Below are 24,945 nucleotides of genomic sequence, written 5' to 3' on the forward strand. Positions count from 1 at the left end.
ACAAAACACAGAATCCATAAAGGAGACCCTCCCAGCTCTATACGTCTCTAGGACGTGAGGGAACTCTCTCTTAAAATCAGGTGATAATGATGCTTCTGAAATGACACTACGGGTTGTGGAGAAATTGCCTGGTGAAGCCCTCTAGGAAACATGCCTCCTGCCGTAAAACAGGGGCCAATACCTTTCTTGATTTGTATAAGTAATAACAGACTCACATGCTAACTAAACATGGACAAGCTATTTCTATTAGACAAGTCACTGACATTTGGATTTAATATGCAGTTATTAAAATTAAAATCAAGAATGATCTTTCTTCCCTGAGTCCTTTCTCACTGCTGTCTCCCTCTTACAGACAACGAAATTGAGGTCAATGATATCAAAGCCTGAAACCATCACCTCTTTTACAGTGAGGAGGTATAAAGAGCACGAGAATAATCTCACCAGTGAACCGATTCCTGCCAGCCTTTCACTGATTTTTCTGACTCGGGAGGACTCGGCTGAAAGAAAATTGCCTGCCTCTTCAGAAACATGCAGGAGAGCACGTCTGCATCTGCCGTTCCGAGCTTTGAAAGCAGCATGGAGCTAACTGACCTACTCAGAGCTCATGGATTGGATGCTTTGCTGCCTGAGGACCTGGCTGGTGTCAGTGTGAGTCCCCGGTGTGCCCCCCGCCAGAGCCCAGCCCTGTGCCTGGCACATGGTAGAAACAATGTTTGCTGAATAAAAATTCAGAGTCAGCAGACCTTAGTCCCCGAATACTGACTGTGCCATTTTCAGCTTTTCTTGGAAGCTGAGTCTCAGTCCCACCATCTGTAAAATGGGGATAATAATACCCCCCGCCATTTACTTCACCGTATTATTGTTAAGATCAGATAAGATCATATCTGTGAGTTTGTTCTAGTAAGCAGAGAGTTTTTAGAATGCTCTAAGTGAAAAAGAAATGCACATACTCACGCTTGCAGACACATTTATTAAGATGCGGCCAAGTGAAATGTGTCAGCCCCTCCTGGGTACAATCTTCTTTATTGGTGTGTAATAATGCCCAAGGGCTGGATTAACTACATAATCAAAATCAAATGCCAGCCTTTTACAGACTTGGCCAAAACAGTGCCACCCGAAACACCATTTTAAACTGTAAGAAATCGGAGGACATTTCATTCATTTGCTTTTTATTGTTATTGACACATACGTTTTAATTTTAACGCTCATTGCAGCTCCACATTTAAAGGAAAAAAGCTCTTATCCTAATTTAGCAGAAAGCAGAGCTATCAGTGTGAAGGACAATAGGATATCAAAATACAGCTGCTTTTCATCCATACTTGTCTAAATTAGAAACATGCTGCCATTCACAGGGGCTCTGACAACGAGTGCACATAAGCAACACCAAGGAGGTCTGACGGGTCAGGTCGTGTGGGTTTCCACTCAACATCTTCGCTTTACTCTGGGTCCTTATCCTCACCTGAAAAATGAGGGACTGACTTCTTTGCCACAACATTGTCCAGTCTCTGTCCTTGCAGATATGGATTGACACTCTGAAAAAAAATACACGGAGTCATATGTGGACATCGGATACAGACATCGCACAGAAGAAGTGAACAAGAATTGTTTCTGGCCTATTGGGTTAACAAGGTAACAGTGGTGCCTACTACCTACCAGATAATTACTCCGGTGCACTAATCAATACCTTAGTGGCCAGAGAAACATTGACTGACAGAGGTGTCTCTGTCTTTCACACAACTATTTCACACAGCTAAGTAACACATACAATTGGGTTCCATCCCCTGTTTTGGCATAAAGATTTGAAGTGAACCAGCTAAGAAACCCTCACTATTAACTTAGATACGAAGCCTCACATGAAACAGAATTATTATCCTATGGCCTTATTTTAGGGGAGAGAGAATGTGAACTGCATTAAATCATTTTACGAGAAGAATGTTCTAAAGACGATGACAGAGCAGGGCCAGATGGGAATCAGTATCTGCAGAGTGGTCACAGATCACCTGTTGCTGTGACTGATTCTTTCAAAGCAGTATTCTACTTAAAGAGGACGCATCAGGGGCTCTAGCAATCATTTTCACCTTCCCTCAGTCAAATTCAAAACACAAAGAAAAGAAGGAAGTTACACAGAGAGCTCCTTTAGTTTTGACTCAAGACTCCACCACCTGAAATCCTTTTCAGCTGTTGGTATTCTGAATCAGTCAAGGTTTTTCCATTCCTTCTCTAATCCGTATCTATGTTTTGAGGTTTGGATTTGAACTAGTAACTGGAGCTTTACAACACAGTATTTAGCAAGCAGAAAAAATTCAGAAGTTTTGGAAGATATTTGTTTATTGAAGTTGCCTGCCAATAACTGAACAAAAACATAAGAAAGAAGCTGTAGTTACAAATAATCAGCAATCCCATCACACCTCTAGTCCCCATGGATGCACGGAGGCATTTTGCAGGGGGTCTCTCTTGCCCACGGGACATTGTCTGCCATAACTCTCGAAGGGTGAGCAGACATTCTCCAAAAGACAAGGCCTGGAATCGGAGTTTAGTATTTAATGAATGTCCTTCCACATTCTGACAGGTAAAAGCATGAATGATGAAAGGTCCCACACATTGTGCAAAAATGCATCACCAACAAGCTGAGAATTACAAAGTATGCAATGTCCTCATATATCTGAAAAGTGATATGTCACCAAATAACAGTACTTTGCTGGGAAGCATCTTTAAAATATTTTAAATAACTAAAATACCTTTTTATATCAGGAATTGTCAACTGGAATGGCCTGGCCTATCCCAGGGAATCGTATCAGAATCTCTGGCTAGGTGGAGCATGTGTGAACTGAAAAAGTGTATTCAGGATTATAAATATTTTGATTGTTTTTTCGTAAAAATATATTTTACTAAAAATTCTAATATATTTTAAAAGGATATGAGATATTCATGTTATCAAATATGGGAATAAAGGGTTGATAAACTCTTTAAATAATAGTAGATCTCAAATATCAACAAGATACATCTTAAGAGTTAGTTTGCAAAGTCATTTAAAAGGTGAATTGACCTTTTACTCTTGAAGCAACTAGGAATTCAACCAGATTTGAGCAAGTATAGAAATTTGCATAAAACCACCTGAGGCTCTGTTGTAACTCTGGGGAGAATCCCTCCTGGCAAGGGACTGTCATGGCAGCAAGTCCTTTGGCCCAGACCCGGAACATGCCAAATGATAGAGGGCAGGGGAAAGTGAAGTAATGAGGAAGTAACAGGAGCAATCACTTGAGCTTTTTTTTTTTTTTAATTTAAACTACAGTAGTATTTTTTAAAAAATATTTATATATTTATTTATTTATTTGGCTGCACTGGGTCTTCGTTGCAGCACACGGGGCTTGAACTTTCTTGATAAATATCTATGAGTATTGAATCCTACACGTAAGAGTAATAATAATGACAAGGCACTTAGATATTTACCTTCTCCCTTGGGTGAGAGACTGTCTAGGTTACACAGAGAACATTATTGCCACTTCACAACCGCAAAACCATTAGGATGGGATCCCTGCTTCTAGTGACCTCTGGAAACCACAGCAGATGCTGAGCTCAGTTGGAGAAAGCCTTGATTTTTCACAAAAGCCCATAATTTCTTTATATTGATTCGCACACTTGAGGGAGTCGTTTCAAGTCTTCAATCAAGGTGGGAACACCACCTGAGGCCTGATGACAGGGGAGGCAAGTTCTGTTTCTCCACCAGACCTGAAAGGCCCCTGGTTAACGGCATGAGCATGGACCTTTGTATCAATAGACGCCTGAGAGTAGGAAGAACTTGATACCTCTGGGTCAAAGTGATCGTTATTTTCATAAACTCTAAGCCTTTCCTATGTGGAGGAAGTTGAAGCCAAAGTAAAATCCTTTATAACATGTGTTCTAGCCAGAGTCCTGAGGTTTGGTAGTCACTGGTCTCATGGAAAAATGACCTAAATCATGACCCACAGTCATTAACTGAGTCAGGGCAGAAGGAATAGTGAGCGAGGAAGGAGAGGCGATTAAAGCTTCATGCTAAGTTACTCATTTTGGTACGGTCATTGGTCTGATTTGGAAATATCCTTGCTGTGCCATGGGGAGACGCTCAAGCCATCTTACTGGTAAATTATGGGTATCCTGAGCTCTTGGAATAGAATTTCTTGATGTTCTCTCAAGACCGCATTATACCTTTCGGATCCTTCCTGCCATCATCTGCCACTAGAAACTGTAATCACCCAAGAAAAACCCCGAATAACACTGTTAACTCTCTGAAGATCTGCTTACAAGCAAAACTTTGCTTCTCAAATAGCCAGCTGGCCACGGGTCTTCTGTATTTTGTCAGGCAGCACAGGGGCTTGGAACTTTCTGTTTCAGGGACCTGAGGAATTAATGTTGAGTCCAGAAAATCCACCCCTCTTAAAGCATTCTCTGCCTGGATCCGGCAAAACTATTCAGAATGGCCACAGTTACCACTGTCCAGAGTCCCAAATTTTGCCAGGATCCAGGCACTTGCTATTCTACATAAACAGTCAGTAGCCTTGGGTATACAGTTTGGTTTGTATATTTGAACTAAAACGGTTACTCCCTGGTAGCACTTTGCTATGTAATAAGCAGGACTTTAACTTTTTCCTCCATCTGATCCAAAACAAATGGCAGGTGGTTTTGTCTAGTAAGGCACCAACCACCGACCACTTGTTCAGTCTCCACACCATAAAATGCATCGTAAACCCAAAGCAAATTGACATCAGCTTTACAAGAGGCATCACTGTAGTGGGTAAACGCACAGCACCTTGGGCAGCCCAGAGACGGTTAATAACTAAGCCTGCAGTAAATTCACCAGTCAGCGAACAAATATAATGGATCTGGTGAATTTTTACACCAATCTGGCTAGAGCAAGGGAAAAAAGTATGTAGAAGGAATGAGGTTTGTTCATCTCATTTTCTGCCCCTACATTCCTTCAAAATTACTGCCTGGAGCAGGCAGTTCAACACTTCCTGGCTCCTGTCTCGAGTTTTTATATAATTGATGCAGAGGTGTGAGCAGTTTCCCCCAGTGGCCTACAGACCCTTTGAGGAAAGGCATACCCTCCTGTACTCCCCGCGTCCCTATACCCATGGTAGGGATGCAATTGACATTTTGTGAGTGCAATGGAGCTAGTAGAATTGCCACAAAACTTAGCATGCCACTAAAAATCACATGCTAAAGCTTGGGGAAGACATCGCAGAAACCAAGGGCAGACTTTTTAGGCATGGCCCTTGTCACTTGGGACCACTGTTCAGCACGTGAAAGGGTTCTGCTACTTTCCAACCACTGAGGCTAACGGCCTGTCAACTGCCCCCGCTCAGAAAGCTCCAGGCATCCCCACAGCCCGCCAGCCAGCCAGGCATTACCCTCCGCTTGCGTCTCTGTCCTCCTTTCATCTTCTCATAAAGGAGCTTCTTGTTCTAGAGTGGGGAGAAAAGAAAACACAAATGCAGAAGTATGGATCACATTTGGTCAATGTCTATTTTACACCTGGTGTGTCCCCCTGGATATTTGCATACACATATTTTGGAAACGAAGCCAGATGAAAGGAATGTCGTGGCAGAAAGATAGACCACAGGAGAAAAGCCAGTGGTTGTACAGTTTTTAATAAAGTGCTCTGCAATGCCCCGAGGCACACCAGTGTCATCAACAGTCACATAAACAAGAAAATACGACATTCTAACACACAAGGGGCACTGGAGACCCATCTCCTCACTTTGAACAGGCTTTGTTTAAAACAAACAATTTTATCTTATTTTACTTTGGTATCTAACTCCCTTTTTATGAGCTGTACACATAAATCGTTCTCTAGAGTAGGGTCTGACTATTAGTAACAATCCTCTGTGTAAGCAAACGAGACACCTGACTTCTGTGACCCTTCCTCTTGTGGCTTGAGTCAGTGCCCCCAGTCAAGGCAATCGGAAAACCATTCGGTCTATAACATTTTTAATAGAGTGAACCTTTTAAAAACTGCCAAAAAACTTCTTGGCAGAAGGAAAGTTGTGTTGGGGCTGGGCGGTGGGGACAGGCTCCGTTACCACAGTTTGTGTAAGTGTTGCCTCATATTACCAGATTTCAAACACGTAGTGGACTTACATGAGCTCTAGAATATCAGATGCATGCTGAATAGATTTCCATTCTGTTGGGATTACAAGAGACAGAACACTTAACCTGAGGGAGAACGGGAGAAGGGGAATTGGGGGCTTCCTTAGGTGGTTGTTTTATTTGATTTTTTAATCAGAAGGGAGATAATGTATAAAAGAGGTGATTCGTCTTACTCTAAATAAAATACCCTGACATTGATTGGAAAAAAAAAAAAAAGGAGACGACAGAGTTCTGGTAAGCAACAAGTTTCTACAATCCTAGTATCTCCTGAGCTGTCTGGATATCAAATTTTTTTTCATGATAGATTTGCAAATGAAAATGACAAATGCCAAGAATGAGCTTCATAGTTTTCATGTTCATTAAAATCTACTCCACCCACAATTTACAATGTGCATCTCTTGCCCAACCTCAGCTATGCACGGAGGCCTAGCCAGGGCGTCAAGGAGCCTCCACAGCCCCAAAGGCCGGCCCTGGCCGCAGCCTCCATCTCATGCTCATTTGGAGAACTGATCAGTTTAATCTCAGAAGGGAGAAAAGACGGACTTGCAGATCATTTACTCGAGGAATGAGGATATTGCCGTGAAGCTCATTCCCATTGTCTGGACTTGCCTTTCTGTGGATGAAACAATTCCTGATGCAAGAGAATGTCCTGGGAGTTCGTGCTAAAGCTGGGGAAGCGGGTTGGGAGACAGGGGGCCAGGAAAGAGGCTTCTTCATGTGTAGCACCGGGATCAGCTGCCTGAGCGGGAGGGAGGGCACCGGGGCCCACGAGCTGGTACCATGGGGTGGGACAGACAATCAGCCATGGCAGAGGTCCACTGTGCCGCCAGCAGGGTTAAAGACAGCAGCATTTTAGTTACTCCCCTTTAGAAGGTCGTGGGACAGGTTATACTCATAAGAGCCTTCATTCAAAAAGAAATGCAAAGGTCTGTCAAGTCTTCCTCTCAAAGATGGTCCCTGTGATTCCCTAAGAGCACAGGTTAGGATTAGCAGGATGCTTTCCAACCCCCGCCTGACAGTGGCCTTGGCATTCCCGATTAGCCCCGCTATCATATGGATTTAAAGGCAGGGACTGGCAGGTGGGTGAAAGAAGTATACAAGAACGAATGAGAAGAAACCAGCCCCTCTCCTGACACCCATTCCCTATAGGTGGGGTGGGGAGGGGGGAGCAGTGAGCCTGTTTTCCAGGTGAGTAGCAGGTTTGAGTTCATGGAGAGAGCTTTCCATGGTGTCATCAAGATTTTGGACAACTGCCCAGATCTTGGCTTCAAATTCCATTCCTAAATGGAACCAGAGAGGCTTCTTAGAGAAATGTCTGATTCTAGGGCTAGGGCAGGGAAAGTACAAGGATAAATGAAGTTGGGATATCTAATTGGGCCAGAAAGTACTCAAAAAAGTGATGAGACATAGTGAAAGGAACGGAAAGCCAGCCTGCAGAGACTCCCACAGGCTAAATCTAGGACAGTTTGCACAGCAAAATAAATAATAATAGGAAACAATGAATCTATACTGATAATAAATTTTAAAACAAATAAATAAATGGGGGAGCAGGGAAAAAATCTTGCTTAGAAGAGAATGCCAACCAAGAAATGCCGAAAGAATAGTAGAGTTTAAAAAAAATCACCATTTACAACTACCATAGTCATCATTGATTCTGGTGAGCATCATCAATGGATTCTAAAATTGTTAGTTGAAAGTTTAATGGGTACAGAATATTTATACAGTCTTGAAGTAAATCCCCATAGATCAATGATTAATTTCAAAGGGAAAGATACTGATTTTACACTGGAGAAACTTGACAGACACCACGTTGCCCAAGTCACCACCGATTCTGGGACAAACTGGCTTCATGGGCCTCCCGAGGGAAACACTAAGAACACATCAGAAAGGCATAGCTCATGTCTAATGACACGGAAGCATGAGAGAAAGCCAAACTGAAGAGCAGGCGACTCTTCAGACACATTGAGGGCATGAAAGATAAAGAAAGGCAGAGGGTCCTGTGTCTCATTTCTCCCATGGCTCAGGTTCATGGCTCCGTTCAACTGCATCCGATTAAAGACCCGAGCTGCTGATGAAAAGATGTGGAAAGCACTTGGAAAGGAGAAACATTTGCTTTCGAGACAACTTTTGCCTAAGTGAGTAACACTCAGCAATGAATGTGTGGAGGGGGAGATGGCTGACATCTATGGGAGCCAGCCTTTGATATGGCCGCTCAATGCTGTGGATACACACGTCGTCTGAAAGACAACCAGTCCTAGATAGGACTCGACAGGACCGCTGTACAGGACACACTATGAACGATGAGCCAAGAAAAGATAAGGAATGTATCCAGTTTTTACAGAACTCTCAGAGTTGAGTGGTCTGGTTCAAATCCCAGCTCTGCCAATCACCAGCTGTTTGGTATTGGGCAGGCTATTCAAACTCCCTAAGCCTGTCTTTTCTCATCTATAAAATGAGCATGATAGGGAAGGGCAGACTGAACGAAATAATTCATGTAAAGTATTTAGCATGGTGTCTGCCTCACAGTATGGTGTTCAACAAACAGGACTATTTACTATCTTAGTATAAAATACAATGACTATTATCATCATCTTTGTATTTCCATCACCTAGCACAGGGCCTGGAAGGCATATGATGTGCATTTAATAAATGTATCCTGATGTATTAACAAAGAGAGAGGAATGCAGGAAATTAGACAGACACTGATATTTATAATATGTGAATCACTGCTCAAAACCCAGCTGAGCTCCAGCTAATATCAAAGACAGGGAAACATTACTAGCAAATAAGGAATCAGGGTCTTGTGTGCAGGTCTCTTGTGAAAGATAATTCCTTTGTTAACTTAAAGGGTAGTGGAGCTTAAGACAAGCTTGAGACCATCATTCTTTATAAACACTAAGGAAAGCTTCGGGACCCCAGCTTGCAAAAGCAAGACATACTCAATTCACACTTCCATGCGAAGATCAAGCAAATCATGTTTGACTGCTGGGTGGTAATGAGAAAATAAATGAAGGAAACTTAAGTTTAAACAGACACATAATTACAGATGAGAAAGGTGTGTAAACATTGTTCCTGGTCATTGATCTGTAATAGTCCTAACTTCTAGTCTTTAGCTCTGATGTAGACAAAGAATGGGAGTGACTGAGAGAAAACAAATCAGTATTTAGAGAAGGAAGCAAGAAAAGAATGAGACATGGTGGCTGGCCTTGTACTGGAGTGCTGGGAGTGAGTGGAACGTGATGAGGGAAATCTGTAAAGGTTTTCAAGAAGAGATGAGGAAAGTTGGCAACAGAGAAGTTTCCATCTCTCCCACTTCCTCAGTTGGGCTCTCTGCCCTCACTCAGACTGTTCTCCATTTCCCCCTTGCATCTTTTCCCTCATTTCCGGCCTATCAGTCATGCGAGGTAGACACGTCACCCTAGAATTCAGTGCTGCCCTTTTTTAGTGTCTTTGACGTCCTCAATTGTTATCATACAATTGACCACGTGAGTCCTCAGTCCTGGGTCTTCCTCTACCCTTCTCTTCCATTTTCCCCCAGTAATTTAACCTGGTATATTCATGGTATAGCTGGATCAGGAAGTGGAACAGTGTTAAGTTGGGTTCATTTTATTTGCATGCAATTCATCACAAGATGGTAAGCTCATCGAAGACCACTACCATGTTGATGACTACTGTATATCAAGCACCTAGCACAGTGCCTGGAACAAAGTAGGCTCCATCCTGGCCCTTGCTTCAGTTTGGCAATACTTCTGCTCATCTCTTATGGATTGCTTCCCAGTGCTCTGCTGTGGTCTTCTACTTTTTCCTACCCTGTCTCTGCTTCCTTCTTTCTCTGCTACCTCCCTCTCTTCTTCCTTTCTTTTTTTATTTTTAATTCCCTCAGAGGAAAAGTTCATACCTTCCATTTCTTATAAACCTGATACAGCTCTTTTTTCCTCCTCATGCTATGTATATACCATATACCAATTCTAGTCAGTTCCCTGGCCCCCTTTGAAATGTCGTGGATTCTCATTGTGTTGGTGAGATTCACTTAAATTCTCTATGTTCACAGCCTTCATAACTAGAATTACCTTTTCTATTTTTTTCCTGCCTTTAGTCTCTTCTCTATATACTTCATCATTCTCTATGCCACCCTAATAACTTTTATAGAAGACTTTCATGATTTCAGTCTCCTATTCAAGAACCTATAGATGATTGCCTATGTAATTCAACATATTTAAACACTGCTAGTAAGCTTCAGGATGGCTCTACAAATTCTCCCTAACAGAACTGCTTATGAAAAAGAAGAGAAATAGAATAATGCATAATGGAAAAAGCAAAATTAACTTAGAGCGTATTGTTGCTTTGTTGTTTTAAGACAGGAAACATGTGCATGTTGACAGGAGAGGGAATCAAACTGCTTGGATGATGGAAAAGATGATGGAAAAATGAAAGTGGTTATTAATGAGAAAGGACCTCTCTCTCTGAAACAATGTAAAAGGAAGTGAGAGAATTTAGTCCTGAGATCACAGTATTCCTAGTAAAGTAGGCAGCAAGCCGGCTGCCAGTAATGAGCTGAGAAGAGACCTATAATTTCAGAGGGGCTTAGGCAATTAGGAGTATCTCCTCATTCCTCATTCACTCACTCCTTCCACAGACGTAATGACCACCTATGTATATGTGAACTAACACTTCTTAGTATTTTTCCACTTTGCTCACGTGGCTTCAGCATTTGATTACATCATCCAAGCCACAGGAAGATAGATCTCTCTCCACTCAATTGTGATCTTGTTCAATTCATTGTTCCAGCTTGTTAGGATCTTCTTGAATACCAACTCTGTCATTCAGTGCTCTCCCTTCCAACTTCGTGTCTTTCTGAAGAATCTGATAAGTTCATGTTCTATAGTTTTTGTTACAAACATTTATAAAAATGTGGAGTGGGATAGCGCTAAGACACACAGGATACCATGTGAAATCGCTCTCCCTCTTGACACGGACTCTTTAAGAAACTCCCTTCTGATAATGTTCTCCTGCCTAGGTTGTATCCCTCCACTTCTTCAGACAGGAGATCATGAAAGAGCTGATCAAACACTTTGCTGAAGTCCAATTGCACCATGCTCACTTCATTTCCCTCATCAAGCTGGCAAGTAAATGAATAATGCTGGCAAGTAGAAGAATACAATTAGATTGACAAACCTTGTTTTTTAGCAAACCTACTCCAAATGGTCATGATTTCTCTTCTAAGTGCTTATAAACAATTTCCTTAACTGACAGTTACAGATTCTTGCCTGGTATTGACAGCAAGTCCACTGCTACACATTTTGGAATTTATCTTCTCTTTCCATAGAGCAGGATTACATGTCTGTTTCTCAGCTTCTGGCATGGTCTTCCCTTATTTCTGCAGAGACCACCTCCCTCAGTCTAGAGATAAAACTTGCAAATTTTCTTAGTATCCTTTTTCTTTAAAACAAAAATATCATATACTTCCTATAAGAGCTGCAGGAAACACTGATGAGACTTTAGGACGTGTTGTGACACAGGCTATGGAGTAGACCAGAGTAGAAGCCTCTGGGACTACAGCCGATGAGACTGGTTCAGGTCCCTGACTCTTTGGATGGATTGGTGTATTGAGCCCTAGACAGTGAGTGTGGTTTGGAATTAAAGTCCCTCTCGACCAGAGATTTCTGGAAAAAATCAGCTTCTAAGCAATTTTCCTTCTCTCTCCCCACCCATGTTGCTCATCTCTACCATCAGTACCTTCAGAGTACCAGAGTATAAGACCTATTAGCAATTAAGATTGGACTTACCCACTTGCCCAAGCCTGGATAGTCATGTTCTGGATCAAAAAGGTGCTGGTGTAACTGGAATTCTCGACTGAACTCTGCTGTGTCAGGGGTGTTTTCTAGACATCCATCATCTACTGCAAACAACAAAAGGTTTTTGAGGAACAGCCACGACATCTATTGTTATTCTAAGAGTTAATTTATTAAAAACAACTAGGCACCCAAAGGTCAGAATCTATTCACATCAGTCACTCTAAGTCACTTTCCTTCTGGGATTTGCTCATCCCAGACTCCCACGCCTCTCCTACCCATGGCAGAGACTGGTCGGCTGCTCCCCAAACCCACTTCCTATTCCCTGTTGGCACATGGCTAATTTCCCAGCCTTGCTATGCAATCAGGTGGAGTCATATGCCTGGGTTTGGGCCAATGGAATGTGGGCAGAAGTGATGTACTCCACCTCCAGGCCTGGCCCATAGAAACCTTCTATATGACCCCCTCTCCTCCTCTCCCCAACCCCCCGCCTTCTGTCGGTCTGCTTGCTACGTGTTGCCGACCAGGGTAACTGTAGATGTCAAGTGCAAAGATGAAAGATGGCAGTCTGCGTTGCTGAACCATCCACCCCTACCACACCCTCACCCACCTTTGGCAGGACTTCACACAAACGAGAAATAAACTTCTATTGTGTTAAGCCACTATTATTTTTTATCTGTCATAACGGCAAGTATTTCCTTCACTGGTATACTTCCATTCCACATGACTCACTCTGTTTTCTCTTGGGTGGGCTCTTTAGAAATGATTCTGGCTTCTTGGCAAAAGTCCATTATATAAGAACAATAATTATTAGACAGTACTTGATGTTGTGTGTTGTAGTGGTAACAGGGTAAGCTTGGAGTCAGAAAGCTAGACCCAAGCTCAGGGTTCAAATCCTAACTCATGAGTGATAGATGGGTTTAGTTTCTTGGGAAAGTTAACTTAGTCTAAGTCCATTTATTCATCTATGAGATGGGAATAATCAAATCCTTACCTGATAGGGTAGCTATGAGGAAGAGAGATGATCATATATAGAGCATCTGGCACATAATAGGTTTCCTCCATGTTTTAGTTCCCTCCTCACCATCTTTCTTTAAATGACAGTTCATATTATCAATGCTCTTTGAAATAAAGCATGTCTTCCATTCAAACCCAAGAAAGGTTGTCTCTCTTGGCTGCTGCTTTTACCTAAGCCCTATCATTAATAGACACAATACTCTGAAAATAAGCCATTTTTTTTTCTGTCTCTAATGTGTTTTAGACAACAGCTTTAAAAAGGGGGGCTGGGGGGCTTCCCTGGTGGCGCAGTGGTTGAGAGTCCACCTGTCGATGCAGGGGACGCGGGTTCGTGCCCTGGTCCGGGAGGATCCCACATGCCGTGGAGCGGCTGGGCCCGTGAGCCATGGCCGCTGAGCCTGTGCGTCCAGAGCCTGTGCTCCGCAGCGGGAGAGGCCTCAACAGTGAGAGGCCCGCGTACCGCAAAAAATAAAAAGGGGGGGGCGCTGGGGAGGGATGTGAATTTTGTGCAGGACTAGAATGAAAGAGACTTCCTTTCAAAGGGATAAGGAGGCATCAAAGTCAGTACTAAAGGGGGTCTAATACAATCAGTCAGGTAGTCTGGTCTCTTGAGACTGCTCTGACACCTTCCAGCAGCTTTAAGCATCCAGTCTCTCAGCCCTTAACAGCATGAAGCTCCTGAGGAAGGCAGTAGCATTTGGAACAAACCCCTAGTGTGGCTCTGACGTGGCTCCCCACTTCTCACTGAACTATTTATCTAACTTCATCTAGAGCAATTAACATGGAGGAAAGGGATAGCAAAGCAAGAGAGGTCAGGCAGTCTGCATATGGCAGCGTGTGTTAGCTTAATGAAAAGACAGGGAAGGAAATGGCAGGTAATCTCAGACAAGAAAGGTCCTGGGAGCTGGGTCCTTTTATCCAACTCTATCAAATCGCTCTGACTGCTCCATCTCGGAGCTCCTAAGTGCTCCTAATTATTGCTTGATCACATAGATCTATATATTGCTTTTCTTTCAGGATAAGCTAGGACTACACTGAATTTTTTTTTAAGGCACTGACTATGTCTTCATTTTACAGATGAAGAAACTGAGGTCCAGGGAGGTAAACTGACATACTATGATTAGGACAAAAACTCAGACCTCTTGGCTCAACCTCTGGTTCTCTTTCCATTCTCCAACAACAGTTCTCAAAACTTTGGTATGCTCCATAATCACATGAAAGGCAGGTTAGAATATGAATTTCTGGGTCCTATCCCCGGAGCTTTTGATCTAATATGTCTGGAGTAGGGCCTGAAAATCTGCATTTCCAGTAAGTTTCAGGTAATGCTGATATTGCTGGGACTATATATTAAGAACCACTGTATCATATGATATGGAATCAATTTAACCAAATCCCCATGGAGCCTGAACTGGCCTTTCTTCCTTCCCATCCAAAGTCCCACAAGCAAGTAAAAGGTGGCTGATTCAGATTTTCCTGTGGTCCTGGGCCAGCGTCCCTGCACTAGCTTGGCCACATCCAAATACTCTGGTTGTTCCATCCCAGGATGAAGCCTCTGTCCCGCATGGAAAACAGAGATCTCGCCCTAAATGAAAAGAGGAATATCTTTCAGAGAGAGCCTGTATTGTGTTTTAGAAAAGCTGAGGGGCCAATACTGACAGAATTTTCAGAGCAAGACATCATGACATGGTGGTTGCATGCACAGTCCTGAATCAGGTAGATCCGGGTTTGAGCCTTGGCTCAACTACTTGCTACATGGATAACCTTGGTGAAGTTACTTTCTAAGTTTCCTTATATGTAAAGTAGGGATAATAAATACTACCTAGTATTATTATTAGGTTGTGGGGAAAAGACTACTCTGTTGCTGGAAGCGAGTACAAGCCCAAGGAAAGAGATTCATTTCTTACTAGCGGCAAAGTTATTTATAATCAGGATGACATTTAATGAGTTCTTACTCTGTGCTGGGTGCTGTACCAAGTGTTTAACATGGATAATTTCATATAATTCCCCAATAACCCCCATTTTGCAAATAAGGAAACTGAGGTGCAAGTGGTTCACTAACTTGTTCGAGGTCGCATATCTTGACCTTGGGTTTGAATTCCAGTAGTCGTCAGTCTAGAGCCACTACTCTGAACCACCAAGGTAAGCCGCTCAAAGCCCAGCATAAGTGTAGCACACTCACCATTCATTCTCTTTGGAATTGGGTGGTAGGAAAGTGGGAGTGATACATGAGGAGCAAGGAAAGTTTCAACCTTCTCCCTTAACCAACTTCTTGCCTTCCAGGGCCCCCCCTCTCTCATGCCGCCTCCCAGCCCCCAAAGAAATATTTCAGGATAGATGCTCACTGGTTACAACATAGTTGAGATATCGATTGTCAAGAGAAGGTAAGGAAAACAAATGAGCATGGATCATCCACATACTGAAAAGTTCCAAAGACACTAAAAGTGGGCAGCGATTGTATCATAGAAGAGGCAAAAAAAGAGAAAATCCCTCTCCCTTTTTATTAAAATTGGAGCCAGTGCAGAAAAGAGCATCAACTCCCAAAGAGGGAGAGAGACAGAAGATAAAGCCTTGGCTAGGGGAGTCCTCTGTGGGTGTATCGGAACACCAGAACTCACCAAGGGTTCTAGAATCAACTTCCCTTTCCAACCCACATACAGATACACAGGGGCTCATCGGAATAGAAATACTATTTCTCTGAACGTGTGCAGCCAATGTTAGAATTTTAAATTTCCTCCCAAAGGCTCTACCTTTCATGAGAACCCAAGGGCATGCCCACTACCTGTTTTTCCAACTGGACAGGGATTTGGAGGGTCTGGGTAGCCCTGATCTTCACTGAAGTCCTTGGGAATGTTGTCACCGGTCAACTCTGCCACAATGTTTGGGATGTTGCCAAAGGGACCCAAGTGCTGAAGACCTTCATGAGCTCCACCTGCCAGGGAATCAGAAGTAGTTCATGTCAGTGCAATGACATTCATTTCAACTAATATTTATCGGGCATACCATACAGACAAAGCACTGTGCCCTAGGCTGTGGAGAGAAAAAAGGAAATCCAACAGTTCCTACCCTCTAGGGGGTTAAAATTTTAGTTGTGGAAACAGACACATACTGCACATATATCATTTCCACACAGGGCACACTGTATATGTGCTATAATAGACAAGTTAAAATATAGCATTGGGAGCAGAGTAAAGGGAGTGTTTCATCTGGCTGATAGGACGGGGAGGGCTTCTTGAACGAGTTGGAGCTTGAGTGGCACTGACACAGATGGGCTGGGGTTTGGAAGCTGGGCATGGAGCTCAGGGAAGAGAAGAGGATGCGACTGGCATCCAGGTAAAAGAACAGGCTGAATGACAACCAATGACCACAAAAAAGGGAGATGAAGGAAAAGGTCTTTGTCCTCCTGCCATTCTAGATCAACCACTTAAAACTGGGTGCATTTGCTTCAATTTTCTTCTCTGCACATCTTTTTATATCTAAGTGTTTATTGGTTTTCCACTTACTATTAAAGCATGTGGCTGCATGGTCTCTATGCCCTCGATTATAAATGAATATGTAGTCTTCTATCCAGTGGCTCTACCACAACATTTTAATCATTCCCACTTTGTGGGATGTTTAGTGTTTCCCAATTTACTCTTGGGCATTTAATTTTTTCTATATTTTGGATTCGTTTTCCTCAGGAGAGACTCCCAGAAGTCAAATTACTGGGTCAAAGGCTATAAATACTTTATGGCTCTTTATATTGCCAAACTGTTTTCCAAAAAGGAGGTATCAATTAATAAAATATCATCAACAAAATCTGAGAATACCATTTTTATAACATCTTAACCAGCATTGGGTTCTACAAAAATAAATTTTTATGTTGTCTTTGCTAATTTAAAATCTTTTAGAAAAATTACTGCTTTATTTTGAATGTCTTTGATTACTAGCTCAAATATTTTTCCATGTGTTTATTTACTAGCTTTAATTTCTTTTCTGTGAGTTGTCTGTTTATGCTCTTGGAATTTTAGTGTTTCTCTTATCAATTTGCATGAACATTTTACATAATAAAGATATCAGGCCTTTGGCCATTACATTTCCTGCAAACACTTCCCCATGTTGTCTGACTGAATTCTGGTTATTAAATTTGTAATATCGATAGTTTGCTAACATAAGTTTTTAATATTTATTCACTCAGACTTGTTGTTATCCTTTGTGACTTCTCCTCACCTTCTAAACTTACAAAACCATTGCCACTTCAAAAGTACTATCAACATTTAGATATTTCTTTCAGTTTTTCTATTTTTAAAATTAACTCTTTGGTACAGCCACTATGAAAACAGGGTGGAGGTTCCTCAAAAAATGAAAAATAGAACTATCATATGATCCAACAATTCCACTCCTGGGTATTTATCCAAAGAAACTGAAAACACTAATTCAAAAATATATATGCAGCTCAATATTCATTGCAGCTTTATTTACAACAGCCAAGATATGAAAGCAACCTAAGTGTCCATCAACAGATGAATGGATAAAGAAGATATATATATCTTTATGTATATATATATACATATATATATATAAAGAATATATCTATCTATCTATATCTATCTATCTATCTATTGAGAGAGTCAGTGGAATATTACTCAACCATAAAAAAGAACGAAATCTTGCCACTTATGACAACATGGATGGACCTGGGGGTATTAAGTTAAGTGAAATACTGTATGTTTTCACTTATATATGGCATCTAAAAAACAAAACAAATGAACAAATATAACAAAACAGAAACAGATTTGCAGATACAGAGAACAAACTAGTAGTTGCCAGAAAGGAATGGGGGTGGCAGGGGGTTGGGTGAAATAAATGAAGGGGATTAAGAGGCACAAGCTTGAGGTTATAAAATAAAAAAGTCACAGCGATGTAACAGGCAGCATAGGGAATATACTCAATGATATTATAATAAATTTGTACATTGCATAATCTATAAAAATATTGAACCACTGGGACTCCCCTGGAGGTCCAGTGGTAAAGAATCTCCCTTCCAATGCAGGGGATGCGGTTTCGATCCCTAGTCGGGGAACTAAGATCCCATATGCCTCAGGGCAACTAAGCCCATGTGCAAACAACAGAACCCATGTGTTCTGGAGCCCATGCCACAACTAGAGAGAAACTCAAGCAGACTGCATGCTGTAATGAAAAAGATCATACATGCCTCAACAAAATTTCCGTGTGCCGCAACTAAGACCCAACGCAGCCAAAAAAAAAAAAGGAAAATAAATAAATATTTTTAAAAAACATCGAATCACTACGCTGTGCACCTGGAACTAATATAATATTGCAAGTCAACTATACTTCAAAAAAAAGAAAAGAAAGAATTAACTCTGTAATCTATACGCTATGTGTTTTAGTGCATGTAAAATAATTAACCATTTTCCCATTTGTTAAGTGATTCTGTTCTTCCCCACATATTTCATTCCTTCAGCAAATATTTAGGTGCCCCATAGATGCCAAAACCTGCTCTGAATACCAAGGCACAGCAGTGAATAAGAGCAACTTATGTTGTGTAACTTGCTTTACTTAAATATAATGCATATCAACTTCCGGACTCTCCTCTTGTAGCCTTAATATCCTATAAGGTTCAGGAACCTTACTTTTCCAACCCTAGAGCAGCCATTTCAGGAATGAATTCCTATTTATTAACCATATTGTGACACAGCTCCCTTGATGCACAATCACCCTGTACATAGACCTATACACAAAGGGCCAAATCAAAAGGTTCTTGTTTGATGTGCATGAAATTAGAACAAAATCAGGCTAAGGTAACCATACTTCCACCTTCATGAGAAGAATGGTCTTGCCAATAGTTTATATTACCTAAGTCTAGCTGGGTGAGGCTCTATTTTCCCCTGGATGAGCTGAGCCAAGGTGTGCCCTCTGACACTTGCTTTATATTTTTCTCTTTTTTGGTTGAACTAGCTCCCCTTTGGATCAACACAGTTTTTCTTTGGAAATATTAATATATTCAGTAGGATCATGGCTAGCTCTTAGTGTCCTGGGAATCATATGGTCTCTTTGAAGTGACATTGCATCTTTTTGTCTTAATTTATTATGTTTGATTAACATTTATTCTTTTTTGTTTGTTTCTTCGTTTTTTTGACCTCACAGCGTGGCACGTGGGATCTTAGCTCCCCAACCAGGTATCGAACCTGCGTCCCCTGCAGTGGAAGTGCGGAGTCTTAACCACTGGATCATCGGGGAAGTCCAGATTAACATTTATTCTTAAAAGGATAATTGTATCTCCTTTAATTCCAAATTCCTCTATCTTCCAAATATAGACACTGTAAAGTAACTGGGTTGTTTTGTGAGCAAGCCTGCAAAATTTCTACATTTAAAGAAAAAGATATTATTTTTATAAATTTTCCTTGTGAGTATTTAAGATGTATTTTTATATAATCCATAAACATCTAAATACAGCCAAGGGCTTCCCTGGTGGCGCAGTAGTTAAGAATCTGCCTGCCAATGCAGGGTACATGGGTTCAAGCCCTGGTCTGGGAAGATCCCACATGCCACGGAGCAACTAAATCCGTGCGCCACAACTACTGAGCCTGCGAGCCACAACTACTGAAGCCCACGCACCTAGAGCCTTGCTCTGCAAGAGAGAAGCCACCGCAATGAGAAGCCTGCGCACCGCAACAAAGAGCTGCAACTACAGAAAGCCTGCGCACAGCAACGAAGACCCAACACAGCCAAAAATAAATATATAAAGTAAATATGTTAAAAAATATATAGCCAATTATTCAACATTCTTAATCATATTCTTTTATATCCTTATTCATATTTTATCTCTTTATCATAATCTGATGGCTATGTGTTAAAATCTATTACTACCAATAAGTGTCTGTCAGTATCTTTTATTTCTCACCATTTTTACTTTAGCATTTTGATGCTATGCTAATTGGCATGTCCAAGAGTATAAATTCTTCATTTTAATTGTGTTATTAATTGGCAAAGTAAAAAATTAATGGACAAATCATATCTTTTTTTAAAACATCTTTATTGGAGTATAATTGGTATACAATGGTGTGTTAGTTTCTGCTTTATAACAAAGTGAATCAGCTCTACATATATCTCCATATCTCCTCCCTCTTGGGTCTCCCTCCCACCCTCCCTATCCCACCCCTCTAGGTGGTCACAAAGCACCGAGCTGATCTCCCTGTGCTATGTGGCTGCTTCCCACTAGCTATCTATTTTACATTTGGTAGTGTATATATGTCCCTGCCACTCTCTCACTTCATCCCAGCTTACCCTCCCCCCTCCCTGTGTCCTCGAGTCCATTCTCTGCATCCGTGTCTTTATTCCTGTCCTGCCCCTAGGTTCTTCATAACCATTTAATTATTTATATTTATATTCCATATATATGTGTTAGCATACGGTATTTGTTTTTCTCTTTCTGACTTACTTCACTCTGTATGACAGTCTCTAGGTCCATCCCCCTCACTACAAATAACTCAATTTCATTTCTTTTTATGACTGAGTACAATTCCAATGTATATATTTGCCACATCTTCTTTATCCATTCATCTGTCGATGGACACTTAGGTTTCTTCCATGTCCTGGCTATTGTAAATAGAGCTACAATGAACATTGTGGTATATGACTCTTCTTGAATTATGGTTTTCTCAGGGTTTATGCTCAGTAGTGGGATTTATGGGTTGTATGGTAGTTCTATTTTTAGTTTCTTAAGGAACCTCCATACTGTTCTCCATAGTGGCTGTATTAATTTACATTCCCACCAACAGTGCAAGAGGGTTCCCTTTTCTCCACACCCTCTCCAGCATTTATTGTTTGTAGATTTTTTGATGACGGCCATTCTGACTGGTGTGAGGTGATACCTCATTGTAGTTTTGATTTGCATTTCTCTAATGACTAGTGATGTTGAGCATCCTTTCATGTGTTTGTTGGCAATCTGTATATCTTCTTTGGAGAAGTGTCTATTTAGGTCTTCTGCCCATTTCTGGATTGGGTTGTTTGCTTTTTTGTTGTTGAGCTGCATGAGCTGCTTGTAAATTTTAGAGATTAATCCTTTGTCAGTTGCTTCATTTGCAAATAATTTCTCCCATTCTGAGGGTTGTCTTTTGGTCTTGTTTATGGTTTCCTTTGCTGTGCAAAAGCTTTTAAGTTTCATTAGGCCCCATTTGTTTATTTTTGTTTTTATTTCCATTTCTCTAGGAGGTGGGTCAAAAAGGATCTTGCTGTGATTTATGTCATAGTGTTCTGCCTATGTTTTGCTCTAAGAATTTTATAGTGTGTGGCCTTACATTTAGGTCTTTAATCCATTTTGAGCTTATTTTTGTGTATGGTGTTAGGGAGTGTTCTAATTTCATTCTTTTACATGTAGCTGTCCAGTTTTCCCAGCACCACTTACTGAAGAGGCTGTCTTTTCTGCATTTATATTCTTGTCTCCTTTATCAAAACTAAGGTGACCATATGTGCGTGGGTTTACCTCTGGGCTTTCTATCCTGTTCCATTGATCTATATTTCTGTTTTTGTGCCAGTACCATACTGTCCTGATTACTGTAGCTTTGTAGTATAGTCTGAAGTCTGGGAGCCTGATTCCTCCAGCTCTGTGACAAATCATATCTTGATACATATTTCTTCTATTAGCTTTGTCACTCTCATTCTGTTGTTTTGTCTGGTGAATCTTTGATCATTCTTTTATTTTTAACCTTTCTTTATCTCTCTGATGACTTTTCCAATTCACACTGAGGTGCCTGCCTTCAGAGACATTCTAGAAATTCACATTTATTAACTCACATTAACCCAAGACCTGCAAAACGTTAGAGAGACAGATCAGTACACTTGGTATTGATATATTCGAAGTTCTGTACAATCTTGGCATTAGAGCCACCACTGTGCTTGCTATAGGGCATGCCTTCTGGTGTGTCAATACATGTCTCAACTTTTGAAAGCACCCTAGCCTTAAGTGCCAGGAATTATCCAACTTGGCTTCAGAAAGAGTGCATGTCTTAATGCTCCATTAGTAATTAATGAAAGAAGCAAACACAGTTTCCTTTATGGAAGACCTGCCAAGGCTCTGTTTACCTCTGTGTACCAGTGCCATTAGAATGAATGGTACTCTTGTTAGGAAGCAACAGATGTTTAGCACCAGGCAGATACATTATAACACAGGCTCTTTTAAAACTATATTTAATGACATCAAATCAAGAAATACTGAGGAACTATGGGAGATAGATGGAAGTAAAAAAAAAATGCTATCCTCTGCTCTCCAAGAGCTTGAATTTTATAGACAAGTAACCACATATAGAAAATAATTAGAAAAAGATATAATTGAGTATACAATCAAATGCTAGTTATCTGGTTCAGTATAATGTTTAGATTATGCTGATCTATTGCACCTGAAACCAAGTCAACCAAACTGTTAGGATGCCATGGATGCTATTTGGTCCATTTGTCTCATACTCAACCAAACATATTTTTAAATCATTATTCAGTCAGCTTAAAAAAATATGTACTGAGTACATACTACACATCAAGACGTGGACTAGAGGGTCAGTGATGAACCAGGTAAATATGGGCCCTGCTCTCACAGAGCTTACAGTCTGTAAGAGATACATAATGAAACACATATTTAATGATACAGATGAACTTATTTACAGAACAGAAATAGACTCACAGACATAGAAAACAAACTTATAGTTACCAAAGGGGAAAGGGTTAAAAGGGGGAGGGATAAATTAGGAGTTTGGGATTAACATATACACACTAATATATATAAAATAGGCTACTCTATAGCACAGGAAACTATACTCGATATTTCGTAATAACCTATAATGGAAAAGAATCTGAAAAAGAATGTAGCTGAAAGAATATATCTGAAAAGAATCTGAAAAAGAATATATATATATTATATATATATAGGTGCATAACTGAGTCACTTTGCTATACACTTGAAATTAACACAACATTGTAAATTAACTATAACTCAATAAAAAAAGAAGCGCAGATTTAAGATGCAGAGTTGTGATGCACTTATAGTGTAACTGGGATACAGTGAGATGTCACAGATGTGTAGAGAAGAAACATCTAACCCAGATCTAAGATGTGGAGGATTGCCTGCAAGAAGAATGTGCCAATGATTATGTGCAGTGCTGTAGAAGACACAAACATAAAAGACACGATTCCTGCTCTCTACTTGGTTCTTCATTCTAGTTGGTTGTTTAACACCAACACAATAAGCCAGTGGTACGTGATAAGATACATTCCCTGATATAATTCATTATGGCATAGACTATAAATGATGTAGACATTCAGGAAATAGGGAACCTTCCAGGAAAACTTCCATGGAAGAGGTGACACTTAAGTTGAATCATGAAAGGCAGGATCCATCCTTACAGGTGGCAACGAAAAAACCACACGCGAGGGCACAGAGGTAGGTGTGAGCATGGGATATTTGAGCACCAGTGATGAGCACTGCTGGGGAAGGGAGAAGCTGGATGGGAGAGGAGAAGGCCAATGCCAAGCCGAAAAGTATGAATTGATATAACAAATAGCAACCAAAGCTTTCTGGGCAGGAGAGTGATATAATAATTGGATGTTGTATAGAACATTAATTTATCAACAGTTTAAAGCCCCCTTTCCTACCTCGGGGTGCACATCAGTATCACTTGTGGAGTTTTTCAAAATTCCAATGCCCTCTACTCCAGATCCACTGCACCCTGAAGACCACTGTACATAGGTAAATTGGAAGGAAGTTAAGAAGACCTAATAAAAGGCTATTGCTAACAACTCAGGGGAGAAGCGATAAGGATTGGGGTTGGGGTGGCCACAGCATGAGTAGAAATAAGAGAAATTTCAAACAGTGCACAAGGGAGAGATGAGTCAAGAGTCCATGAGGTTTCCAAAGTCTAGAGCCCCCTTGATTTGGGAAAATAATGCCATTGGCAAAGACAGGATCTTTCATTACAGCTTTTAAATTATTTCAGGCAATTAATTATTTCTATCCTGTGATGATACTTTGTTTGTTTCCGTCACACCCACATGTTTCTAGAATAGACAGAAAATATTTAATTCCTGCCAAATAAGTTATAAGCCCTTTTGCTTATATAAACCTTGCTTTATACAATAAAACTGGGACCACCCAGCTGTTTATTTTCAAATTCTAGATATCAAATCATTGGTAGGTTTTCTCTGCATTGTTGTGGCAATAAAATGCCAGTCAGTTGTGATGTTCAGAGGCAAGGGAGAGCAGGGAAGGGGAAGAAGGGAAAGGGACCTGGGTTGGTCTGACCTAGGCCAAGGCCCTTAAATCTCCTTCTTGGCCTGCACTGGAGCCCTCCATAAAAATCTGCCAAGGCTGTTTCCACATCTTGGGGAATTTCTCCAACATCTCTCAGCTCTTTCCCGCACTCCCATCCCTGCTTTGTGCTGGGATTCTCCCTCCTCTGCGTGTCCTTTTAGTTTGGCAATTCTAATGGGTGGTTGATCTTGTTGGTTTCAGACAGCTATCTGGTCAGCCTCAGCTCCATGCTTTGCCACCTGTAGCCTTGGCTGGTCTCAACATGGCAGCTCCCAGCAAGACTCCAGAGGACCACCAGCCGGGAGCCAGCACTACCAATAATCACTTATCCAGAAAAAGGCACTCACTCTTCTAGTTAATTAAAAACTCCATTCAGTTTCAAATCCATTTTCCTGCCTTAGTGATTCTGAAGATCAGTTGTCATTATCTAGTAAATGAAAATATGAAAACTGAATACTACTTACTGACCCCTAAAATTTTACCCGGCTCTGGACAGTCATGGGGTTTTTTTTGTATTAACAGTTGAATTTTTTAGCTGTTTAGTTATGCAGTAAATCTTCTGTATCGCACCTTATCTTGATGTCATCTAACTCTCCTAAATGTAGTGCATAAAAAACAAAATCTGAATAAGAACCTGCTGTATAAAAAAATAAATAAAATTCAAAACAAAAACAATAAAATCTGAGCGAACTGGGGTTTCCAATTATAGTAACG

At 41.0% G+C, this 24,945-nt stretch overlaps 1 protein-coding gene across 2 annotated transcripts in view; it reads right to left on the reverse strand.

Moving 5' to 3' along the window:
- Nucleotides 1-999: 999 nt before the first annotated feature.
- Nucleotides 1,000-24,945, reverse strand: part of SCG5 (secretogranin V) — a 54,048-nt gene continuing 30,102 nt past the window's right edge. Inside the window, exons 3-6 of one of the 2 annotated variants that reach the window (XM_079915106.1) lie at nt 15,715-15,864; nt 11,913-12,022; nt 5,388-5,441; nt 1,000-1,532 (exon numbers count right to left, since the gene is read on the reverse strand). In XM_079915106.1, coding sequence (XP_079771232.1) covers nt 1,437-1,532; nt 5,388-5,441; nt 11,913-12,022; nt 15,715-15,864 — 410 coding nt within the window. In that variant the 3' untranslated portion in view covers nt 1,000-1,436. Of the gene's footprint in view, nt 1,533-5,387; nt 5,442-11,912; nt 12,026-15,714; nt 15,865-24,945 lie in introns of both variants that reach the window. The other variant, XM_079915105.1, reaches the window with a different exon arrangement.

The sequence above is a fragment of the Stenella coeruleoalba genome, assembly GCF_951394435.1.
Source record: "Stenella coeruleoalba genome assembly, chromosome: 2".
Lineage (NCBI taxonomy): Eukaryota > Metazoa > Chordata > Mammalia > Artiodactyla > Delphinidae > Stenella > Stenella coeruleoalba.